Source organism: Squalius cephalus, assembly GCF_949319135.1.
Source record: "Squalius cephalus genome assembly, chromosome: 18".
NCBI lineage: Eukaryota > Metazoa > Chordata > Actinopteri > Cypriniformes > Leuciscidae > Squalius > Squalius cephalus.
In genome coordinates this window covers 33370823-33394900 of record NC_137139.1, presented here as the reverse complement: position 1 = coordinate 33394900, position 24078 = coordinate 33370823, and the positions used below count along the sequence as shown (strand labels likewise).

The 24078-nt window shown below is 41.9% G+C and overlaps 3 protein-coding genes across 4 annotated transcripts in view; all 3 read left to right on the top strand.

Annotated features, from left to right (window-relative positions):
- The window catches only part of LOC307146304 (E3 ubiquitin-protein ligase TRIM39-like), a 39327-nt gene extending 34303 nt beyond the window's left edge, over nt 1–5024 (top strand). Inside the window, exons 4-7 of the mRNA XM_079850202.1 lie at nt 617–850; nt 979–1126; nt 4318–4344; nt 4467–5024. Coding sequence (XP_079706328.1) covers nt 617–850; nt 979–1126; nt 4318–4344; nt 4467–5008 — 951 coding nt within the window. The 3' untranslated portion in view covers nt 5009–5024. The remainder of the gene's footprint in view (nt 1–616; nt 851–978; nt 1127–4317; nt 4345–4466) is intronic.
- A 6943-nt stretch (nt 5025–11967) lies between these two features.
- On the top strand, nt 11968–23175 carry LOC307146000 (E3 ubiquitin-protein ligase TRIM39-like). 2 transcript variants are annotated; one of them, XM_079849721.1, is made up of 7 exons: nt 11968–12043; nt 12878–13434; nt 13743–13838; nt 14222–14452; nt 20821–20971; nt 21984–22010; nt 22133–23175. In XM_079849721.1, exons 2-7 carry the CDS (start codon nt 12880–12882, stop codon nt 22681–22683), a joined length of 1611 nt encoding a protein of 536 aa, XP_079705847.1. In that variant the 5' UTR covers nt 11968–12043; nt 12878–12879; the 3' UTR covers nt 22684–23175. The 2 variants fall into 2 exon arrangements, with proteins under 2 accessions (XP_079705847.1, XP_079705848.1); XM_079849722.1 differs by having other exon boundaries at nt 12848–13434.
- Nucleotides 11975–24078, top strand: part of LOC307146303 (E3 ubiquitin-protein ligase TRIM39-like) — a gene marked incomplete at its 3' end in the record, with an annotated part of 46968 nt that continues 34864 nt past the window's right edge. The window contains exon 1 of the mRNA XM_079850201.1: nt 11975–12043. The remainder of the gene's footprint in view (nt 12044–24078) is intronic.

Here is a 24078-nt window from a genome sequence, read left to right as displayed (position 1 = left end):
GTTTGGCGACACCGATGGTGAGCTGGAGTTAAACGTCTTTTTGGTCACTTTTAGACAGAAAACCTAAAGAAAATTATACATATACAGAAAGATTATACAAATAAAATTTCACTCACCAAGCCTGTCACTTGAAGCAAATCTCCATCCATTCTTAAATGTATGTACCAGCGAGCGCGTTTAGTGAAACTGATGCATATTTATCTAATGGCAGATGAAGTAAAACCGTAAACCTTCATTATGAGTCCTAATCATTAATACAGCATGTTCACATTCACAATAACAGTTTAAATAAATAAAAGAATGATTTAAACTATGTTTTACTTCTGATATAAACATTTAGATTAAATATGCCATTCTCATTAATGGAGTTAAACACTTAAATTACATGAAATCATTACTGAGAAGTTACAACATTTTTTATATTCAATAAATATATTTGTAGTGGGTTCGATGCTTTTGAACACTTTTCCTGTGACATGTTTTAATGTTTTAACTACTGAGAGAATTGCTTATCATGATAAAAGCAGATTGTCTGAGAAAATATTTTCGTGCCTGAAAATATTTTATTTATATTTATATTTATATATTATATTTAATCTGCTCATTTATTTAATAGAGAAACACAGATATAGAGAGATCCTCCAGTGTTGAGATCTTCACTGATCTGATCCGCTCCATTGAGAGATGTCAGTCTGATCAGCTGAAGATGATGGAGGAACAGCAGAAAGCAGCAGAGAAACAGGCTGAAGATCTCATTAAAGAGCTGCATCAGGAAATCACTGAGCTGAAGAGGAGAAACACTGAGCTGGAGCAGCTCTCACACACTGACGATCATCTCCATCTCATACAGGTCTGTCAACATCTGTCATTATGTACAATATTACAGGACCGGTCTTTCTAAATTAAACAGAACGAAACAGTAATAATGTCAAATTTGAAAAAATAACAATAATAAAATAATTGTCTCCCCTGCTATAGATGTGCTCATCCCTGGACACTCGTCCACACACCAGGAACTGGACTGAGATCAGGATCGACTCTGATGTGAATGTGAACTCTCAGTATAGAGCCCTGACTCAACTGAAGAAAACTCAAGAGACACTGAATGAAAAACTCAATCAAACTGGTATGTGAATTTTAAATTCAGTCGAGATAAAGTTCAGAGTGAGGAAGAAGGCTGGGTCAGCTTACTGAGGCTCGTGCTTTTTATTATTTCCACAACTAAAACAAAAACAAAACTTGTGCTCTCTGCGCTCTCAACAAACTTCTGGACAAAGTGACAGCAGTTTCTCAAGCAGTATCACAAGTTCAAACAGCATGAGTCCTCAGTCCAGGTTCTCTCATTACTTCCCGTTTCCCTTTGGCTCTTATCCGGTCTCTCCACACCAATACTGCAACAAGACACAGGTGTTTGTCATTTTGCACTTGACCTACTTACTCACTGCTCATCTCCCGACTCTCTCTCCTGCTGGAGACCTCACTGAACCAAGCCCCCTTCGCCACAACACTGTATAGATTTTTTTTGTCTGTAACTAAGAAAATATTTTTTTCAAGGAATATTCTTGGTTAAATCCATTGGTGATCAGCAAAAACTATATGTAGTCTCAGTTTGTAAGACATCACATTTTTTCAAAAATATAATCATTACACAACTAACCCTGTCATATAGCAAAACTTTAATTCATGTCATAACCATTTAAAGCAGTATTACTTGAAATATTAGAACATAATGTGTAACTTGTCCTTGTCTTGTGTAAAGTGTCCTTGTCCTTGTAACTTGTCCTTGTCCTTGTCTGATGGGGCCAGCACGACAAGATCATCTGCAAAGAGCAGAGACAAAATCGTGTGGTCCCTAAACCTGACACCCTCCGGCCCCTGGCTGCGCCTAGAAATTCTGTCCATAAAATTTATGAACAGAACTGGAGTCCAACATGCACCGAGAACAAGTCTGACTTACTGGTGGCAATGCGAACCAAGCTCCTTCTTCGGTCGTACAGGGACCGGACAGCCCTTAGCAAAGGACCCCGGACCCCATACTCCCAGAGCACCCTCCACAGGACGGCCGTGAGGGACACAGTCGAATGCCTTCTCCAAATCCACAAAGTACATGTGGATTGGTTGGGCAAACTCCCATGAACCCTCCAGCACCCTGGAGAGGGTATAGAGCTGTTCCAGTGTTCCACGACCGGGACGAAAACCACACTGTTCCTCCTGAATCTGAGGTTCTGCTATCGGCCGTATTCTCCTCTCCAGTACCCTGGCATAGACTTTCCCGGGGAGGCTGAGAAGTGTGATCCCCCTGTAGTTGGAGCACACTCTCCGGTCCCCCTTCTTAAAAAGAGGGACCACCACTCCAGTCTGCCAGCCCAAAGGTACTGTCCCCGACCGCCACGCGATGTTGCAGAGGCGTGTCAGCCAAGACAGCCCCACAACATCCAGAGACTTGAGGTACTCAGGGCGGATCTCATCCACTTGCCACCGAGGAGTTTCTTACCTCGCTGACTTCATCTTGGGTGATGGACGAGTCCACCTCTGAGCCCGCAGCCTCTGCTTCCTCCATGGAAGACGTGTCAGTGGGATTGAGGAGATCCTCGAAGTATTCCTTCCACCGTCCGACGACATACCCAGTTGAGGTCAACAGCTGTCCACCTCCACTGTAGACAGCGTTGGTAGGGCACTGCTTCCCTCTCCTAAGGCTCCGGACATTTTGCCAGAATCTCTTCGAGGCCAACCGGTAGTCCTTCTCCATGGCCTCACCGAACTCCTCCCAGGCCCAAGTTTTTGCCTCCACAACCACTCGGGCTGCAGTCCGCTTGGCCTGCCAGTACCCGTCAGCTGCCTCAGGAGTCCCACAAGCCAGCCAGGCCCGATAGGACTCCTTCTTCAGCTTTGCAGCATCCCTTACTTCCGTTGTCCACCACCGGGTTTGGGGATTGCCGCCTCGACAGGCACCGGAGACCTTACGGCCACAGCTCTGAGTGGCCGCGTCGACAATGGAGGTGGAGAACATGGTCCACTCGCACTCAATATCTCCAGACTCCCTCGGGATCCGGTCAAAACTCTGCCGGAGTTGGAAGTTGAAGAACTCTCTGACAGGGGATTCGGCCAAATGTTCCCAACAGACCCTCACAGTACATTTGGGTCTGCCGAATCTGTCCAGATTCCCTCCCCCACCATTGGATCCAATTCACCACCAGGTGGTGATCAGTTGACAGCTCCGCCCTTTTCTTCACCCGAGTGTCCAAGACATACAGCCGGAGGTCAGATGAAACGACCACAAAGTCGATCATCGACCTCCGGCCTAGGGTGTCCTGGTGCCACGTGCACTGATGGACACCCTTATGCTTGAACATGGTGTTCGTTATGGACAAGCTGTAACTAGCACAGAAGTCCAATCACAGAACACCACTCGGGTTCAGATCAGGGGGGCCGTTCCTCCCAATCACGCCCCTCCAGGTGTCACTGCCGCTGCCCACGTGGCCGCTGAAGTCCCCCAGTAGAACGACGGAGTCCCCAGTCGGAGCACTTTCCAGCACCCCTCCCAGAGACTCCAAGAAGGCCGGGTACTCTACACTGCCGTTTGGCCCATAGGCGCATACAACAGTGAGAGATCCATCCCCGACCCGAAGGCACTGGGAAGCGACCCTCTCGTTCACTGGGGTGAACTCCAACACATGGCGGCTGAGCTGGGGGGTTCAGGCCCACCATGTGTCGAGGCCCCCGCCTTCAACTGCCGCCCGATTCACTTTGCACCGGTCCCTTACGGTCCCTCCTTCGGGCTGAGCCCGGCCGGACCCCATGGGGGGAGGCCCGGCCACCAGGCGCTCGCATACGAGCCCCAGCCCAGGGCCTGGCTCCAGGGTGGGGCCCCGGCTGCGCCATGCCGGGCGACGTCACGGTCCTCGGATTTAATGGCATCATAAAGGGTTTTTGAACCGCTCTTAGTCTGACCTGTCACCTAGGACCTGTTTGCCTTGGGAGACCCTACCAGGGGCATATAGCCCCTGGACAGCATAGCTCCTAGGATCATTTGGGTACTCAAACCCCTCCACAGTTGGTGGCAGAAGGTGGCAGTTCAAGGAGGAGGTTAATCAGTTCATTGATTAAAAAAATCCAAGCTTCAAATTTCATTTTGTTTGTCCCATAAACATCCATTGTAGGTATATTTACTGTAAACTCATTCTGCATTTTGTTTTACAAACAAAGGGGCGAGCAACATTTACATGCCACTGATGCTGCCAGTAGATAGAAACTCACTGTTAATCTTAAATTATTGCTATCAATAATTCATCATTATATTATCATCTGTGTCCACAGGGTTGGAGTTTGCGCAGAGGTTTGCAGGTACAGTGTGATTGATGCCATTTTCTTCAATACACTCACAATACTTTGTTAATCTGTATTATATTTGGTACATCTGAAAATGTTTGTTCTGAAGTTAATTGATAATGTCTGATCTCTCTCAGTGGATGTGACTCTGGATCCTGATTCAGCGAATTCATGTCTCATCCTGTCTGATGATGGAAAACAAGTCAGGCATGGAGACGTTAAGCAGGACATCCCAGAAAACCCAAAGAGAATTAATGTGGGTTGTTTTGTTCTGGCAAAGGAGGGATTCAGTTCAGGGAGATTTTACTATGAGGTGCAGGTGAAGGGAAAGACTGAGTGGAGTTTAGGAGTGGCCAGAGAATCCATTAACAGGAACGGGGACATTAACAGTATCCTGAGTCCTGAGAATGGATACTGGATTCTGATGCTGTTTATTGAGGATCAAAATGTATTTCTTGTGAATCCAATGGTTATGTTCCCTCTGGAAGTGAAACCTGAGAAGGTTGGTGTGTTTGTGGATTATGAGGAGGGTCTGGTCTCTTTTTATGACGTGGAGTCCAGATCTCATATCTACTCTTTCACTGGTCAGACTTTCACTGACAAACTCTATCCATTTTTCAGCCCATGCACTATTTATGGTAAAAACTCAAACCCACTGATCATCACACCTGTCAGTTAAAATGAAAAAAAAGAAAAAAAAAAACATGAAATCTGAAAAGATTAACTATGGATGTTTTGTTTGTTCTAAGTATATTTTACTTACAATTATAAAGAAAATGAATATGTGATGTACAAAATTTGTGCAAGTGCAAAATAAAACATGAACTATAATAAAATATTTGTGAGTTATCTGTACATTTGAATGGCCAATTTGTTATGAGTCTATATATTTCTAATCAACAAAATGACTTGCTTGCCTTTGTCTATCATGAATACTTTGCTCTTATTTTTAAATCTACTATAAAAAATGTATATATATTAGAGGTGGGCATAGATTAATTTTTTTATCTAGATTAATCTAGATTAATTTTGAAATTAATCTAGATTAATCTAGATTAAAATGGCTCATTTGAATTCTGACGAAGGCATTCAGAATATGTGTGCTACCCAAATAATGACTATAAAAGTAAGTCTTTGAGAACGGGTTTCTCAAGCCAGGTGGCGCATTAGACCAGGGGCTCATCTCCTGTTTCCAAAATGCATCACAAACTGCTTGAGAAAGCTGTTCTACTCATAGACTGTAAAAGGTTACTACTGTACTGTTACCATCCGTAGGCAACATTAGGTAGGTCTATGTTATTATCAACTACTATAGGCTATCAATTAGGGATGGGCGATATGGCCTAAAATCCATATTGTGATATACATTGCAGCCTCTTGCGATAACGATATATATTATAATAAAACCATTTCAGAACAGGTTACACAGACCCTGCTAAACAACTGCTAAATGTTTTTTTTTTTTTTTTTTTAAAGGGTGTATGTAGTTTTGAGAACATATATTGTGCAAAACTGTAAGTATACAACATAATTTTGCAGATAAATAAAATTTAAGTACACTAGCTGCAGAGACTTAAGTAGGTCTAATGTTTATTATGGCTTGGAGCTTATGAAACCCCAAATTTAAAATTAGAATATTGTCTAACTGATGTCTTTTCAGTTAAAAAGAAACACAACAACGATTCTTAAAATCGGGCAGAGATTATGTGCTACACCACTAAGATATATTGGGAATAATACGCGCACGCTGGTATTCAGTGATATCATGTTTCGTTTTGAATTTGAGGTGGCAGAACGGATTAGTCGTGTGTTAACTTACCGAACTGTTACCCCACACATTCTGTCTATATAGTTTGCTGCTGCTCGTCGGACGGCTTAAATCCGAACCAAGTCCAAATAATGGATGTTGCACGGATCTTTTTCACCAGCTTTCACTTTCAGCCGTGTTTACCTAAGATGACGACGAATATGATGCGTTGCAGCCGGGTGTACCTCGCGGCCGCGGGTAGATTGCGTCATCATAGCTTGTGTAGTATAGAGCAGCTCCCAACCCAACTTTGAGAATAGATTAACGGCGATATTTTTTTTATCGCGCGATAAGAGTCTCGCGTTAACGCAGCACGTTAACGCCGATAACGGCCCACCACTAATATATATATATGTGTGTTGAATACATAATATGCTAAATTTTAGAGTTTTTCTACATGTTATTTTGTAAGGAAATCTCTGAAGCCATTTTCTCTCTCTCCTCTGAAGCTGTAAACATTGAATTATTTGTGAAATATTGCGGTATTTGGATTATACTTTAATAACTGTATCATCTGGACAAGTGTTCAATTCTATAACTGATATTTCTTGTAAACTAAACAGCTTTCTACAGTAACACCCTGATGAAGGCCCGTGGGCCGATATGCGTTGGTGTTTTAATGCTTTAGCCCCTTAAAATAATAAAGGCTTTTTAACTTTTGCATCCTACTGAGTGCCTGGACCTGGATTTTTTTCCAATTCTTTTGTATGAACATTTAACCCTTCCACAAGCACCAGAGGATACAAGGGATACCAGCAGCGCTCCAGTTCCCCTTTGTCTAGCTTTCTACAGTAATTGTTATGCAAATACACATTGGAGAACGATGAATATCTATTTATACAACAGACAGAAAGGATATGAATAAAACGGAGGAACTTTATTGTTGACTTACATCAGTTGTGAATGAAAATACTGAATTATTATTCAATGTAGATAGAATAGAATAGAATGAATAGAATGAGGCATTTATATAGCGCTTTCATATGTACTACTGTACACCCAAAGCGCTTTACAATCATATCAGGGGTCTCTCCTCAACCACCACCAGTGTGCAGCATCCACTTGGATGATGCGACGGCAGCCACAGAACAACGGCGCCAGTGCGCTCACCACACACCAGCTATAGGTGGAGAGAGGAGAGAGAGTGATAGAGCCAATTCAATGTAAGGGGATTATTAGGAGGCCATGATTGGTAAGGGCCAATGTGTGGAATGTGGCCAGGACACCGGGGTTACACCCCTACTCTTTACGAGAAATGCCATGGGATTTTTAATGACCACAGAGAGTCAGGACCTCGGTTTTACGTCTCATCCGAAGGACGGTGCTCTTTGACAGTATAGTGTCCCCGTCACTACACTGGGGCATTAGGACCGACACAGACCACAGGGTGAGCGCCCCCTGCTGGCCTCACTAACACCTCTTCCAGCAGCAACCTGTTTTTTCTCAGGAGGTCTCCCATCCAGGTACTAACCAGGCTCAGCCCTGCTTAGCTTCAGTGGGCAACCAGTCTTGGTCTACAGGGTGATATGGCTGCTGGCTGATGATCCTTAAATCTAGTTCATATTCTTCAAGAGAAGCGAGAGCATTAGAAGACTTCACAATGCCAGTGTTTTTGACTTTGGTTTGAGCCCAATATCAGTGAATCCGTGCACCTGAGTGAGCAGACGGCAGTCCATCGATGCCAGGAGCTTCTGAGAGCCGGAGACGGTGGGAACAAACTTCTCCATCAGTGTAACCGTCGCAAGCTTCTCCACATCACTGACAGACACAAAGACAATATCAACTCTCTGGAAGCTTCACTCTTTAAATATCATATTTAATGCAGTACAATTTATGTTTTGAAGCATATCTACAGTGCATGAACACGTCACAGCTGAAATTAAACTGCTGTTAAACACTGAAAGTCTTACCCATACTGGATCTTTCTGATGCTCTGCATTCCCAATCCCTCTATATGGAACAAAACGTTCCTCAACACTTGTGACAGCGGGTTCTGGAACGTGATCTTGACCGTCAACTCTTTACCCACCACAGCGCCCTCAGTGGTTCCCAAACTTTTTGAAAGCATGGCACCCCTTTGTGGCATTTTTTTTCCCCATGGCACCACAACCCAATTAAACTAAACGTACATGTGTACATATACATATCTTTAATATTATTTTGAAAATAGCACATAAATGGTCAAATTTACTTGATTTATCGAACAACTTACTGAGAAAAATAAGAATATTAAAAAATATATTTTAATTTAGTGTCATTTAACCACTTTTTACACTCACTGAAGTTAGCTGAGCAGAGTGTGGGACATGCCAAAGTCACGTAGGCATCCAATCAAAGAAAATGGTATAAAATGAGAAAGATAAAAGGTATTTTGTTAATCAGTTTTTGTCCTTACCAACCCCTATGCAATGATTCCATTTTAATAACGGTTTCTATCTCTGCGACGTCGCGGCTGGAAAAACAACACAAAGTATGATAAGCTCAGGTACTGTTTATGTGCTTTATTTAATGTTAAAAGCATCTGTATGAGTTTGAAAATCATTTTGTGTGTATTTTATAGCCGGAAAGCAACAATTCACCTCAGATCATCAAAATAAATAAAAGTGAACAAGAACGTTCAAACTGTCAACTCATTGTTAACAGACAAGTGTATTTTATGACAACAATTGTTTCAGTAAGTGATTTCAACCAATTAGCCTAAGGCTTAAACCAAAGGCTCGGTGTCTTTGTGCAAGAGTATTTGCCAAAACCCAGATGTGGCGTCTAATTTCGAAAACACATCTGCTCCTCTAGCTGCAATTCTCTACACACACTCTTGTTCAATCTTGTTAGATCAAAGCAAAACCTGATATTGCCGTTAGGTTTTGACACGACTACTATTGCTGCGCACCACTCAGTAAGCTCTTCAATTCATCGAATGACTCTCACTTCTTCCATTTTTGCAGTCCCAGTTTTACTTTTTCCACGAGTGGCAGCTGTACTTGTCGTGGCTGACTGCTCCTTCCATCAGTTTGATCTCTTAGCTGCCCTCTAATTTCCCAAGTCCTGAGAAAACCTTGGAGAACATCGCCTTGTACTGCTCTCCAGGTTCGTGTAAGTTGGCTACTTGATGCAGTAACTATAAACTTTGGATCACAGGCAGTCCCAGGAGCGGCATCACTAAATCCTTTACACCATATATCCTGCTGGATCCTTTTGCAGGCATGCACTGAAAATACCCATCACTTATAAAGGAGAACTTTTAGGGCCCAAGATTGTCTTTTTGGAATCTTTCAGTTTCCCCTGTTTTTCAGCTGAATACATAGACGCAGGAATCGGCGTAACTACTGCACCTGTATCTAGTTTAAAGGTGCTGTATGTAACTTTTTACATTTACATTTATTCATTTAGCAGACACTTTTATCCAAATCGAACTAAAAACAGTTAAACTATCAATAAGACAACAATATGCAAGTGCTACAACCCTTCCCAGTTTAATCTAAAGCAGTACATGTACTTTTTTATTTATTTTATTTATTTATTTATTTTTATAAATACTGTAGATATAGAATAGAAGATAAAGTTGTAGTATTAATGGATCGAGTTCATATACTAGTTTCTCTGAAAAACACTTCTACAGCCAGTTATTTTACTTTGAAATGTGCATTTCCAGGCTGGAATGTTTGTTTTTGTTTTGGTCTGTTTGATAGTGCACGTTGCTAGTTTTCATTGTCCATTGTGCTCGTTCTTAGAATTTGGTCTGCAGTACCTATTTTGACCACTAGTTGTCATTCTTACAGACTGCACCTTTAAAGGTGATCGGTTCTTTATTCACCAAGTTTTTCTGTTGCCACATTTTGTCTTGGTTTGGGGTCTGATGGCTCCGAAGAAAGCTGACTCATATGAGCTGTTGACTATTGCTTCTGGACATTGAGCTGACCGGTACAATGCAGCAAAATGTCCTTTCTTTCAGCATTTTCCTCATTCTGATTCTCTATCTGGACACGTTTTCCAAGAGTGCTGAGGACATTTCCCGCATCTCTTAAAGCAATCAATCTGATATGTCCTCTCTACTCTCTGCAAAGTCGTTTTTGCTTTAGACATTCTTTGTCATGACTTCATCGACATTCACTTCTCTCACATTCATATTATTGATGTTTTATTTCCTTGTTTTGCCTGAGCTGAGTTAGTCCAATATCAAATTTGGATCTAGTTGCAGTTTCTCCGAGAGCTTTGCATCTCTTATGCCCAAACGATACAGTCTCTGATCATTCACTATAAAAAAAAACTCTGTTAAATTTACTGGAAAAAACAGCAACTGTGGTTGCCAGGAATTTACCGTTAAAAAATACGGTAGCAACATTTTAGGTTTTACAGGCTTAACTTAAATTTACAGTAAAAAAAACATATTTCATTATCTGCTATAATGTTGATTTACCCACCTATTGAAGAACTAATATCTGTTTTGTACCATTATAATACACTGACATCCACCAATCACAGCGGAGATGAAAGTCACATGATCAATCAAAGCTCATCACAACCAGCTTTTCCACAAGAAAGTTAATACTAATATATAGAAGCTGCACAGTGTCATTCACACACACACTAAACACACATGAAATAAAAAAAATGCAATAAACATTCATTTAACAACATTAAATGTAACATAAAAGCCTAATGTACATAACCGATTAGAAAAACAAAGAAAAACTATGAAGAAACAGTTATTTCAACAAAAATGCATCAAATGTGAAGTGACACGCAAGGAATTGTGGGAATGTTAATTTACGGTTTTTCACTGTAAATTATACAATGACTTGCTCTTTTTCACTTCCAAAAACTATAAATGTACCCGTATTTTACTGTAAAATTACATTACATGTACGGTTAGATTACAGTTATTCACCGTATACAGTGCGGAAACTTTCTGTTAACCAATTAACAGTCTTTTACTGTTAAAATCACGATAATTTTTTACAGTGTTTCCTCATGTAGATCGCACCATATCTGCAAAATTCCATGATCTTATACACATTCGTGATGAAACTCTCGGCTGATTCACCAGGCTGTTGGAGTCTGCTGTTGAATTTCACTCTCTCGTAAATGACGTTATGTCTGCCAATAAAGTGCTCACTTCAAGCCTTCTTGACCTCTTCATAACTCCTTTTCTCTTCCTCACTTTAGGGGTAACGTATTTAGATTATCGTCTCTTTTCTCCCCCATTATATACAAGAGCGAGTGTACCTGATAGACTGAGTCTTCGTCTGCTAGACCCGATGCTACTCTGAATCGCTCAAAGCGGCTCATAAACTGTGGCCATGAGCTCGGCTCGGCGAAATTAAAACTACCTGGAGGTGTCAGCAAAAATATCCGATCCATCTTTTTACCGTTTATTTACTCTTTATCCTGGTGCACTGCTCCGCTGTTTCCTTTTTTTTTTTTTTTTGCACAGGCTAGATCTCTATCGATCTCTATTCTCTACCTATACACGTCCCTCTCGAAAAAACATTATTTTTTTTTAATTGTATGCCTTTAGGATAGGCTACATAAAATGCTAGTTATGAAATTAACCTTAACAAGACTGCATTTATGCAATATACCTGCCCTTTCCAAAATATACTAAATTAAGTACTCAATTATTTGTTACATTACAACTGTGATAACTCGATATTTTGCCACTTCTGTAATAAAAGGAGGAACTAAACAAAACAACACATGCATTCTAGAAAACACTCAGCTGTGATGTGAATTAGGGACTAATCAATATTCATGAAGGGCGGAGCTACTGTATGACATCACTGCAGTGAGTGAAAGAATTCAGTGAAGGTGACACTATATTAACCAGATGAACTGGAAGCTTCTTCAAACGAACACCTCTTTATTCACACACACTGAAACTAGTGATCACAGCTAATATTCACTCAGGTAAGTGATGGAAATGTAAGAGCTTGTCCAGCAGTTTTAAACAATAAAATAGTATCAGATTATATCATTCAATTTGCTGTAAAGTTTGATGTCTTCTGTCATGTTATACCACTATAAGACTTCAGAAACAGAAAGTACTTGAACTTCAGACAGAATGAAAACGGTCAAAAAATTCTACAATTAAAAATCATAATTCAACTACATTCAATTAAATACATTTTATTTTTGTGGTGGATTCTCTGGGATATTTGCTTGAAAAAGCTTTTGTTTGTGCGTTGTCTTTCATGTAAAAACTTGTGTTATGATAGTCTATAGACGAAAATCAATTACTTTGACTTTAATATAAAAAGTGGTTACTAGTTTAACTTGTATGAATAGGATCACTGTATTTTAACTCCAAACATAAAAAGTATCTTATTTTGTTACCTTTATAGATGTTTGTATGAGATAAACATGAGCATGATGACCATGAACTTACTTGAATGTCAGCTTTTTGAAGGGGAAATGCACAAGTTACCCCACAAGTTAGACCAGTTTACAAGAATGAATGAGTTTAGCTGCTGAAGTGCTGTCATACATGTGTGCATAACCTAGAGTTAGGGTTAGTTGTTAAAGAACTGAATTGGAGTCCATGAGCCGTGGATGTCAAAAGAAACAGACGGATACAATGAAATATTTGTGATTTACATGCCACTTGGAAAATACATATTTTGTCAGAATATACAGCTAATTTTGAAGGGCCGTCAATGGAGAAATACATAAAATATTTATTTACCTTAGTATTATCCTAATTCCTCTCTTCAGAAATTCCATATATTGTCATTGTTTTGTCAGTCATGGCGTCCTCCAGTGGCCCATCACTAAATGAGGAGCTCCAGTGCTCCATCTGTCTGGAAGTGTTCACTGATCCAGTCACCACTCCATGTGGACACAACTTCTGCAGAACCTGTCTGATCAAGAGCTGGACGAACACACAGACCTGCTTCTGTCCACTCTGTAAGGAAAAATTCAGCAGAAGACCTGAGCTCAAGATTAATACAACACTCAGAGAGGTTGTGCAACACTTTAAGGAGAAACTCAATCCAGGAGAATCTGAGGTGTTCTGTGACTTCTGTGATGAAGGAAAGCAGAAAGCTGTGAAGACCTGCCTGACGTGTCAAAGCTCTTACTGTGAGACTCATCTGGAGCCTCATCGCAGAGTCCCACGTCTAAAGAAACACACACTGATCAATCCTGTGGAAAATCTGGAGGATTATATATGCCAGAAACACGAGAGACCTCTGGAGCTGTTCTGCAGAGATGACCAGACGTGTGTTTGTCTGTCCTGCACTGAAGGAGAACACAGATCTCACAACACTGTTCCTATAGAGGAGGAGAGTCAAGAGAAGAGGGTAAAGAGATACAGACAAAACACTTTAAACACACTGTGAAATGCAGATGTCTTTCCTGTGTCATGTTTCCATGTTGAAGAACCTGTCCCTTTCATTTAAACAGCCAAATCCAATAGTCTTTCATTACATTAAAAACTGATTTTGTTACCCTCAAAGCTGTCAGACATGGGCTAAAAGATTAAAATTATAATTTTGAATTCATATGGCCTTTAAATGGTTAAAAAAAATCAATATTCAAATAAGAGTTTGTCAGAAGATGGAAAGCTATATTCAGTGATAAATGTGTCTGTGTTTTTCTCTGTATGTAGAATCAGCTGGTTCAGACACAGACAGACGTTCATCAGATGATCCAGGACAGAATGAAGAAGATTCAAGAGATCAAACACTCAGTAGAGCTGAGAAAGGTTTGTGCTTCGATCAACCCGAGTTCATATCCTGACTCATGGTTGTTTCCCTCTCTCACATTTCACTTTCTGTTCATTCTCTAACTATCAAAGGAGTTGAATTACATTGTGAGGTCTGCCATCATCTAGTAACCCTTATGTTGCTCCAAACACACATGTTTTCCCCATAGAACACAAATCTGGGTGTTTTGCACTTGAGTTCTATTGGAGTGCTTCAACAGCTCGTCCTTATGAGCAGCACGAACATTTATTTTGTGTCCCACTGAAAACCACACATTAAGTGACATAAGGTTAAAAAGATGATAGAATTTTAATTTTGGGGTGAACTATCCCTTTAAATAATATTTAATAGATTATTAAATATAACTGTTCTCATTCATCAGAGAAACACAGATATAGAGAGATCCTCCACTGTTGAGCTCTTCACTGATCTGATCCGCTCCATTAAGAAATGTCAGTCTAAGCAGCTGAAGATGATGGAGGAACAGCAGAAAGCAGCAGAGAAACAGGCTGAAGATCTCATTAAAGAGCTGCATCAGGAAATCACTGAGCTGAAGAGGAGAAACACTGAGCTGGAGCAGCTCTCACACACTGACGATCTCCATCTCATACAGGTCTGTCAACATCTGTCTCAGTCAATATGTACAATATTACAGGACAAACAGTTCTTTAAGGTCCACCCAATTGACCAAATGACGGTCAGTGGTGTGGCTGAAGGTTTCCTGTGTGTTGGTCGCTTGAGGGATTTCATTTCAATTACACTTTTATCTGACTCAATTTTATCTTGACCTCAAATTTATGATGGAGTGCCAATGGATTGTTGGTCATTTATAATTTATCTAGATATTTGATCATTCTATTTAACTCTTTACTTTAGATTGTACTTGTTTATTTGGATTCCAATGTTGTTCAGAGTCTCACACCGGCCGTTAACATGAATATCGCGGTCACAAACTCGCCAGTCTGATCATTAGTCAGAGCAGAGGTTATGACTAATACTATTTAATAGGCTGACCATGCTTGCCATTATTTAAATAGTAATTCCGGTTAGTCCCTTACTGTTATGAACTGCTCTGAGACTCAAAAGGTTGGTGATCCAAACGCAGCTTTAATAATAGGGACAATCCAAAGAGTAATTTGTAATTCAAAGTACAGACAAGGTCAAACACAGGCAGGCCGTCCACGCAAACAAACACAAGGCAGGGAACATGGGCAAAAGAGTAATCCAGAAACAGGCAAGAAATCCAAAATACCAAGAGACATGAAACCAGGGAGAATGCTCAGAATTGCAATGTAACTACTAACAAAACCTCACAGTGAATGAGGGTTATCAAGGCTATTGAACCACAGGTGGATGTAATCATGGCTGGTTAGTCTGTGCAAGACGCGTAGGTAGGGCGGCCATCTTGGCCAAAGACTCAGGTGCGGCGGCGGGCATCTTGGCTGAAGACTCTGGCGCGGTGGCGGCCATCTTGGCTGAAGACTCTGGCGCGGTGGCGGCCATCTTGGCCGAAGACTCTGGCGCGGCGGCGGCCATAAATGGACGAGACTGGTAGGGTGGCCATCTTGTCCGAAGACACCTGGGGGCCAATAGGGTTGGAGATGCTGGTGACCGTGGTAGGCCAAGCTCGGTGGCCATCAGAGCTTGATCTCCCTCCACAGTAAGCAAAGTATTTCTAAACTCTCTAACTTCTACCTTTTGGTCTATTTCTCTGGACATGAGACCATTGTACCAATCGCACTGAGACATTTCAATTGATACCAAACATGACTGTTAAGTCACTTACATTGACAGAACATTATATTTTTCATGTAAACTTTCTGATTGAACTGAGTGAAGGGAAGAATGGGTGAAGGGAAGGAATAAATTGTGAAGGAAGGACAAGAGTGAAAGAAGCTTTCCCACATATTCACTCTGAGGGGTGTGGAGACGGATGCCTGCATGTGTTTGTTTCTTGTGCTTGAGAGTACGTTTACACGACAACGATATTCTTAAAGGCTCCCTGAAATCAAAATATATGGTTTTTAGCTTTTAGTATGAATATGTTAGCCTTAAGGTTATGAATAAGCTGGTGTTTTCCAAAACAATGACAAAATTCACATTTAGGAGATATAAGCATTCAAAACTTAAGGTGATGATACACAGGGCAACTTTTTGAGCAATGTTGCTGGGCAATGTTGCCATCAATGGGCAACCAGATGAGACACAGGGCCCACGGCCAATCTAAATTATCCAGATAGAAATTTATAGTCCATTTTCAATGGGAAAGTGCCCAAGCAACAATCGCTCTGCAAAATTGCCCAGCAACATTGCTCAAAAACGTGCCCTGTGTATCATCACCTTTACAGTCTCTCACTTAAGCTAAAATGGATCACGTATTTTTATGACTTCACCGCAGACTTCAGCTTCTCATCACATCTTCTGTTCAATCAAATGCTCTCTAAAATCTAACGCGTCATGCGACTCCCATCACCACCTGGCCAAAGCGACCGTGGCTGGCTGTACCTGACTGTGCGTTCGGTTGTACACGCATGCTCAGTATCAGCTGCTCAGTTCAGTGAACTGTCGGAGTTACTGGAGTAATATATACTCCGGGATATTGGTTTATTTCGAGTCAGAGTGACTGTCAGCCACAAACTGTTGATCAGCACTGACTCACGACACAAACTGTTTAGAATGATTCAGTTCGATTTGGTAAATTTTGTCACAAAAAAGAACCAGTTCAAATAAAAAATTATCCGTTCACAAACCGGACATCACTACCTTTGACACGTCATGTAGCAATATGGGTTGGAGATGTGAGTTCGGTTGCTCAAACGCTCGAGTTTTATTCCGTTTTCCAACTAGTTGGTTAAGAATGTTAACCAACTAGTTGGTTAAGTTGGTTAAGAATGAAATGGCTAGAATTATTCACACCTCTACTATTGAATCCAACATACAGTATCATCAGCGCTCGGATTCATTTCCATGGTGCTGTCAAGTACGACTCGCAGTCTGTGAGACTGTCAATATGTCCCGCCTTAGCTTCCTGTTTTAGTGGAAATTACGTCAACGCATCATACAAAGCCACGCGTTTCAAGGCACTTCAGTGGGCCGTTAAAATGGAGAAGTTTTTCCTTTGAGTTTCTGCATACAGACGACACCATTATCAAAACAATCCCCATTCACATGGATCCGCGGAAACGACTGAAAACCCTGTATTCTGGCCATGAAACACTATAGACTGAACACATAATACGCATGTGCATGACGTCATCGTCTTCAGAGATTTGCATTTTTATTGTTTACACGGAGACCGTTTTTAAAATCTTGTACTTTGAAACCTGTTTTCAAAAGTTTGCGTTTTCAGGAACCCAAAACTCAGTGGTCGTGTAAATAAACGGCCAAAACACATGACAAAACGGTGTCATTAAAACAGCCCCTGAGTTCAGATTAGTCTTTATTGCATCCTAGTTTGTCTCATTGGTAACTAATGTAGGGGTCTGTCAATTTAGCTCAAAGGGAATTATGAATTAATTTATAGGGAATTCAAAAGAATCACTTATTACGGCAGAGCAAATGACTCGTCCAGTGTTCATTTGAACCGGCCATAACTATCAGCTCTGCAGCGGAAATAAATATCCAAACTATAGTGAAACACTATTTATTAGCAAGGTAACTTAGATAAGCAGTTTAAGACATTAAATTCGTAAGCACATAACACAAGTAACACTTCTCTTTAAAATACAAACAAGACTTTATTGATTATTCTAATACATAAAACTAATATCTAACACAAACACACGCACACACATTCATACGAGTTGCAGAAAGAAAGAGAGTGAGGAAAGAATGAGTTTTCAGAGTGAGATGATGAAATCCCAAGTTTCTAAATGCACTTATAAGACATGACCTGAACGAACCATCAATCATTAATTTAACCCTTCTGGGGATTTTTGGGGATTCCCTTTGTCAGTGTAAAAGGGGTTTCCCGGCTTTCCCGGGTTTCCCGGGTTGGCGGGCGTCTCCTCGTGCCTGGATAGATGTCTTGGACGGCCAATCACGTGGTGTGCTGGCGGATGGATGGAAAGTCTTTGAAGTTGGAAGCGGGTTTTGCAGCCGAATCGTGGACCAAAACTTTGCAGCTCTACATTTGCGCGTCTCTGTCAAGTCAAAGTTAGCCGCGGACGCTAGCTCTCGGCATCTCGAAAACGGCACGTAATATTGATCCTCGTTTTAGTTCTCCTTTTGTCCCAAAGTCTGCTTGCCATGGTCCATAATGTTTGAACAAAACAACAACAGTGTGAGCGTACCGCTAGACGTAACGCAGTTGTCCACATCTGTCGCCATGGTTACTATGGTAGTATGAGCGGAAACCAGGGATAACGCGGATATTAGATCATTGGCAGGCGACAAGTGAACAGGGACGAGCCATTATTTAAAATTGGAATTTCTCTGAAATTAAAAATCTTTGGGAACTTTTGTGATATTGTAAGTACACAACTGCAGGAACAGGAAGCTGACCCAGTCGGCCCTCCGTCGGCGTGCCAGCTCTTGGTTGTTCTTGTGGCCAACAGTCAGCTCCTGGCCAAGGTAGACGTAGCTGTCGACCTGCTCGATCTCCTTCTGGCCGATGTGGATGATGTTGTTGGCAGCCTGGGGGTTGCGCATCCACTTTGTTTCGGCCAAGTTCATCTTCAGGCCGACCACTGCGCCGGCCTGGTCGAGCTGGTCGAGTCACAGCTGCACGTCGGCCACTGACTCGCCGATTAGGACGATGTCGTCAGCGAAACGCAGATGGATGAGTCACTGGCTGTTAACGCTAATACCTTTGTTGTCCCAGTCGAGCTGTCGAAAGATGTGCTCCAGACATGCCATGAACAGCTTGGGCGAGATGGGGTCGCCCTGCTTAACGTACTCGTCGGCGACGCCCTGTTGTTGGAGGGCGAACAGTAAGGTGTTGATCTCCACGCTGTCGAAGGCCTTCTCGTAGTCTACGAAGGCCAGCACCAAGAGTATCTTGTACTCCCGGCAGCGTTCAAGCAGTTGATTCAGCACGTGGATGTGATCCATCGTGCTGTAGCCAGACCGGAACAGCACCTTGTTGAAGACCTTGTACGCGGTCGGCAGGAGCCAGATGGGCCGGTAATTACTCAGCTGTTCGCGGTCACCCTTCTTGTACAGCAGCACTGTCTTTGCCGTCTTCCATTGATCTGGTGTTCGTCTCTGCACCATATAGAGGCTGAAACGGCTGGCCAATGCTGCCCAGAGCGTCGGTCCGCCCTCCTTGAGCAGATCGGCCTCGATTCCGTCCAGCCCTGGCGCCTGGTCTTTCGGGATGTTCTGAATAGCTTGCATGGCCTCACTGGTCAACACTGACTGGATGGCTAGTATGGCGTCATGCTGCATTTCGGGCAGGTCGACTGGCGTCTTGCTGGCGTCTTGCTGGCGAACAGATCCGTGTAGAAAAGGCTGCACTCAGCCTCGATGCCCAGCCGGGTTCTTGTCGTCTGCCCATCTGGTGTCTTTAACGCAGACACCCGAAAGTGCTTCAGCTGCATCAGCCGTCTGCACTTCTTTAAACTCCTCTTCTGCTCGGCCGCCGCTAGCTTGTACTGCTCCAGGTCGGTTTTGAGCCGCACCCTGACCAGCTTGCTCAGAAAACCATATTCCATATGGTCTGCGCCGTCCGATCTCATTTGCCGCCTTTTCAGCAGGAGGGCTTTGGTGTTGTCCGATATTCGGCTAGTCTGGTCTTTTTTGCGCAGCTTTGCAGCAACGTTGCACGTCTTTCGCAGCTATTCTGTGAATTGGTCCCAGTCACTCATGATGTCCTCGTCGGTCTGCACCCAGTCGGTACTGTCGACATAGTGCCGGAAGACGATCGGGTCAATGGCATCTGCTGTTGTGCCTGGTTGCTGGCTGCCAGTGCACGCTTCTCCATCCTGGAGTCAATGGTCAGTTTGGCACGCAGTAGTCGGTGGTCGCTGCCTGTGCAGAACGATTTGCCAATGATAGAAACATCTTGGAAAAGGCGACGGTGGCTGCAGAGGATGTAGTAGATTTTGTTTTTCGTACTGCCGTTTGGCGACAGCCTGGTCCAGCGACGGCCAAGGCGCTTCTGAAAGAAGCTGTTGCCGATGTAGAGACAACTGGACTCGGCCATGGCCGCCAGTCGCTCACCCTGGTCGTTCCGGTCGCCACTGCCGAAGGGGCAGACGGACTTCTCTTTGTCAAGCCCCCGCCTGACCTTGGCGTTGAAGTCGCCCATCAGGATGTGGTATGTTGCGTGGGGGGCGATGGCTGCTTCGACATCCTTGTAGAACTGCTAAATTTCGTCGTCCTTGGCTGCTGTAGTTGGCGCATATACCTGCACGATGTGGATGGTCGTCTTGTTGGTCAGCGCCAGGGTGAGCACGCCGACTTGTGGGTTGGTCACGTCGACCATGTCAATGGACGTCACCCATCGTCTGGAGACAATGAAGCCGACGCCACCGACAGTCCTATTCCCTTCGCCGGCTCCTAGTGCCACCGTTGACCCGTCTTCCCGTGGGGTCGTGGCGCCGCGTCTTGCACAGGCCCAGGATGTCGCACTGGATGTTGTCTTTCTCGGCGATGATGGTAGCCAGATCCGTTTCCCGGGCTATTGTCCTGGCGTTGTAGGTGCCATTGTAGATTTTAGTGTTGTTGTTCCGTGGTCAGTTTCCAGAAGGCGGCCTTCTACCTGTGATTCTTAGCAGCCCCTCGTCCGTGGCCGGGTCACTCTGCTGCCGGAGAGCGGGCGCACGGATGCGCAGGGTACTGGGGCCTGTGTTCGTTGTTGTAGTAGCTTGAGTTTCTCTTTTGTCCGGTCCATGGCTTGCTGGGCCATCATCGAAAGACACCCATTGCCACCCCTCCGCCACGTTGAGGCATAGGGTAGAATTGTTGGAGGGGACAACAAAATTAACTGCTTTAAAAATTATGATCAAATTTAACAGTCTTCTCTCTCTCCTGCTGTAGATGAGCACATCCCTGAACAGTCGTCCACACACCAAGAACTGGACTGAGATCAGGATTGACTCTGATGTGAATGTGAACTCTCTGTATAGAGCCCTGACTGAACTGAAGAAAACTCTAGATGAGACACTGAATGAAAAACTCAGTCAAACTGGTATGTGAATATCAAATACAGTGTAGAGATCTTAGAAATTACATTTTTCAAGGAAAATTATGGGTTGAATAAAACCATCACCACAATTATTTTGTCTCTGTCTGTAAAAGATCACACTGTTTGAAAAATATAACCATAACATAACTTAAACTTGCCATGTTAGCATTAGACTGGTATGATAAAATCACTTACTAAACGTAGTCTATGTAAAGCTATATCCAAACTTGAACTGTTATAACCAGTTATTGCAGTATTACTTTAACTTACTTTAGAGACATGTAGTGATATGATGTACAATGATTCATGTACAGTACAAACACTAATACAAATCACCGTAAAAATTGTTACATGCTATTTAAAAAAAAATGATGGTAACAATATTACACATGATATTTTTGAGTAGTTTTTAAGGCTTGATTTCTTTAATGAAATCTACCTGAATAAATAATGTAAAATCTCCTAAATTATTTAATATATGACACAATTAATTCAATATTTTCTTTGTGAAATGTGCTTTTTTAATTTAAGTTGACTCTCAAAAGTGTGTGATTTTTAGTGAACAGAAATGACCTGTTCCAAATGGACTATATATATAAATGACCTAAATTATTAACTTTTTACAACAAAAATGAACCTTCACTGAACTTGCTTAAGCTGGACTGTGACGCTATTTTCTTCAGGAAACAAACTTTGAACAAAGCATCATATTATTAGTACATGCAGTTATTCATAACCTATCCATAAGCTCTACTCTTCAATGGAAACGATCAAAACATCAACATAACAGAAACTCTTTCACATGTCAAACATGACTGAACATTAAACATTAACAGATGTTTCCCTTCACTCAAAAACACATAAAATAACACCTACTTTCAATATTTACTCTCGATTTCCAGTCATGTGCAAAGCATGCTGGGAACTAACAATGGTGTATCTAAATAAAACTCACTGTTAACCTGAAATTATTGCTATAAATAATTAATCATTATATTGTCATCTGTGTCCACAGGGTTGAAGTTTGTGCAGAAGTTTGCAGGTACAGTGTGACTGACACTATTTTCTTCAATACACTCACAATACTGTGTTAATCTATATTATATACTGTACATCTGAAAATGTTTGTTCTGAAGTTGATTGATAATGTCTGTTCTCTCTCAGTGGATGTGACTCTGGATCCTGATTCAGCGAATCCATGTCTCATCCTGTCTGATGATGGAAAACAAGTCAATGAAGGAGACTCAATGTCTCAGGACGTCCCAGAAAACCCAAAGAGATTTGATGCCATGTGTGTTTTGGCAAAGCAGGGATTCAGTTCAGGGAGATTTTACTATGAGGTGCAGGTGAAGGGAAAGACGAAGTGGAGTTTAGGAATGATCAGAGAATCCATTAACAGGAAGGGGAGGATCAGACTGACTCCTGAGGATGGATACTGGACTGTGGCTCTGAGGAATGAGAATCAATATAAAGCTTGTGAACGTTCACCTGTCTCTTTATCTCTGAGAGTGAAACCTGAGAAGGTTGGTGTGTTTGTGGATTATGAGGAGGGTCTGGTCTCTTTTTATGACGTGGAGTCCAGATCTCATATCCACTCTTTCACTGGTCAGACTTTCACTGAGAAACTCTATCCTTATTTCAGCCCATGCGATAATGATGAAGGTAAAAACTCAAAGCCACTGATCATCACTCCTGTCTCACCTTTAATGGATTAGAATATGTAAATGAAAACCAAAAAAGATTTTGCACTAAACCATGTTATGGAAAAATTAATAGTTTACTTTTTCCTTATTTATTTCCTTAGACATTGTGTGAGATTTCTTTCAATCCAATCATGTGTTTTCTCTCCTGGAATGTATGTGTGCACCTAGCAGGGACAAAGACACACACACAGTAAAACAAATGGTCAGATGAGCCTGTGAACTCTCAAGTCAGGAAAGACAGAGGGATTATTTAGCCACAAACAAAGACCTTTTGACCTCACAGGAGTGAGGACAGTAAAACCCCAGGGGGAAGGACCACTGTATTTCTTAAATCCAGCTAGATCTGGTTTACTGGGGGAGCGGAAAATTACAGGAGAAGAGATAATAGGTATAAAAAGACTGTCTGTTTTCTGTGTGATTAGGTCTTGCTCCTATCACTGGGCAGCTGCGGTGATTTTTGTGACCAAGCCTCTTAAAAAGAATAAAACTACTTCTCTTTAATACAATTTGACTCTGATGTCTCTTATGCCTTGATGCTGTTTGTTAATTATTGTTTTTTGCCACAACAACCACAATCAAGTAGATTTTACCATAACACTTTATAATAATACAGTAATAAAGCACTTAAGTCATTTACAAACTACTCGTTTATAGTTAATTAATAGTTTCTATACCATGGTCTGTGTGAATACTCGATTCTGATTGGTTGCAGGGTGTCCATTAAAAAGTGATAGAGGACACCTAGTAAAGGAGTTCTGGTGAAACTGACTGTTTACCGTTCGAAATTAATAAATAAATGCGCTGGCTACATCAGCTGTGAGTAACCATAGCAACAGTTAGTCAAAGTATACGGACTATAATTCGAGCAGACTATAAATATCTCCGGTTGCTAAATAAACCGTCAGGCGTAACCAGGGAAACCAAGTTATTGTTTGTAAAAACTTTAGATTTGATTGTAAAACTAATTAAAATATAAACTAATGTTTTAAAAATGTGTTATTTGGCAAGTGACCATGGTATAAGCGGGTTAATGCCCTTCGAGGTGTCCATTGTCAGGTATTAATGGACTTCGGCTGCGCGGCGGACGGTTCACGCCTCGCCGTCGTCCATTAATACCTGACAATGGACACCTCGTTGGGCATTAACCCTTACATAAACTGTAGTTAATACATTAATAAACTATATACAAATAGTAAGTTCTTCATTCATTGTCACTTTAATAAGTGTTTAAAGAGGGGGTGAAATGCTATTTCATGCATACTGAGTTTTTTACACTGTTAAAGAGTTGGATTCCCATGCTAAACATGGACAAAGTTTCAAAAACTAAGTTGTACGTTTGAAGGAGTATTTTTGTTCCAAAAATACTCCTTCCGGTTTGTCACAAGTTTCGGAAAGTTTTTTTCGAGT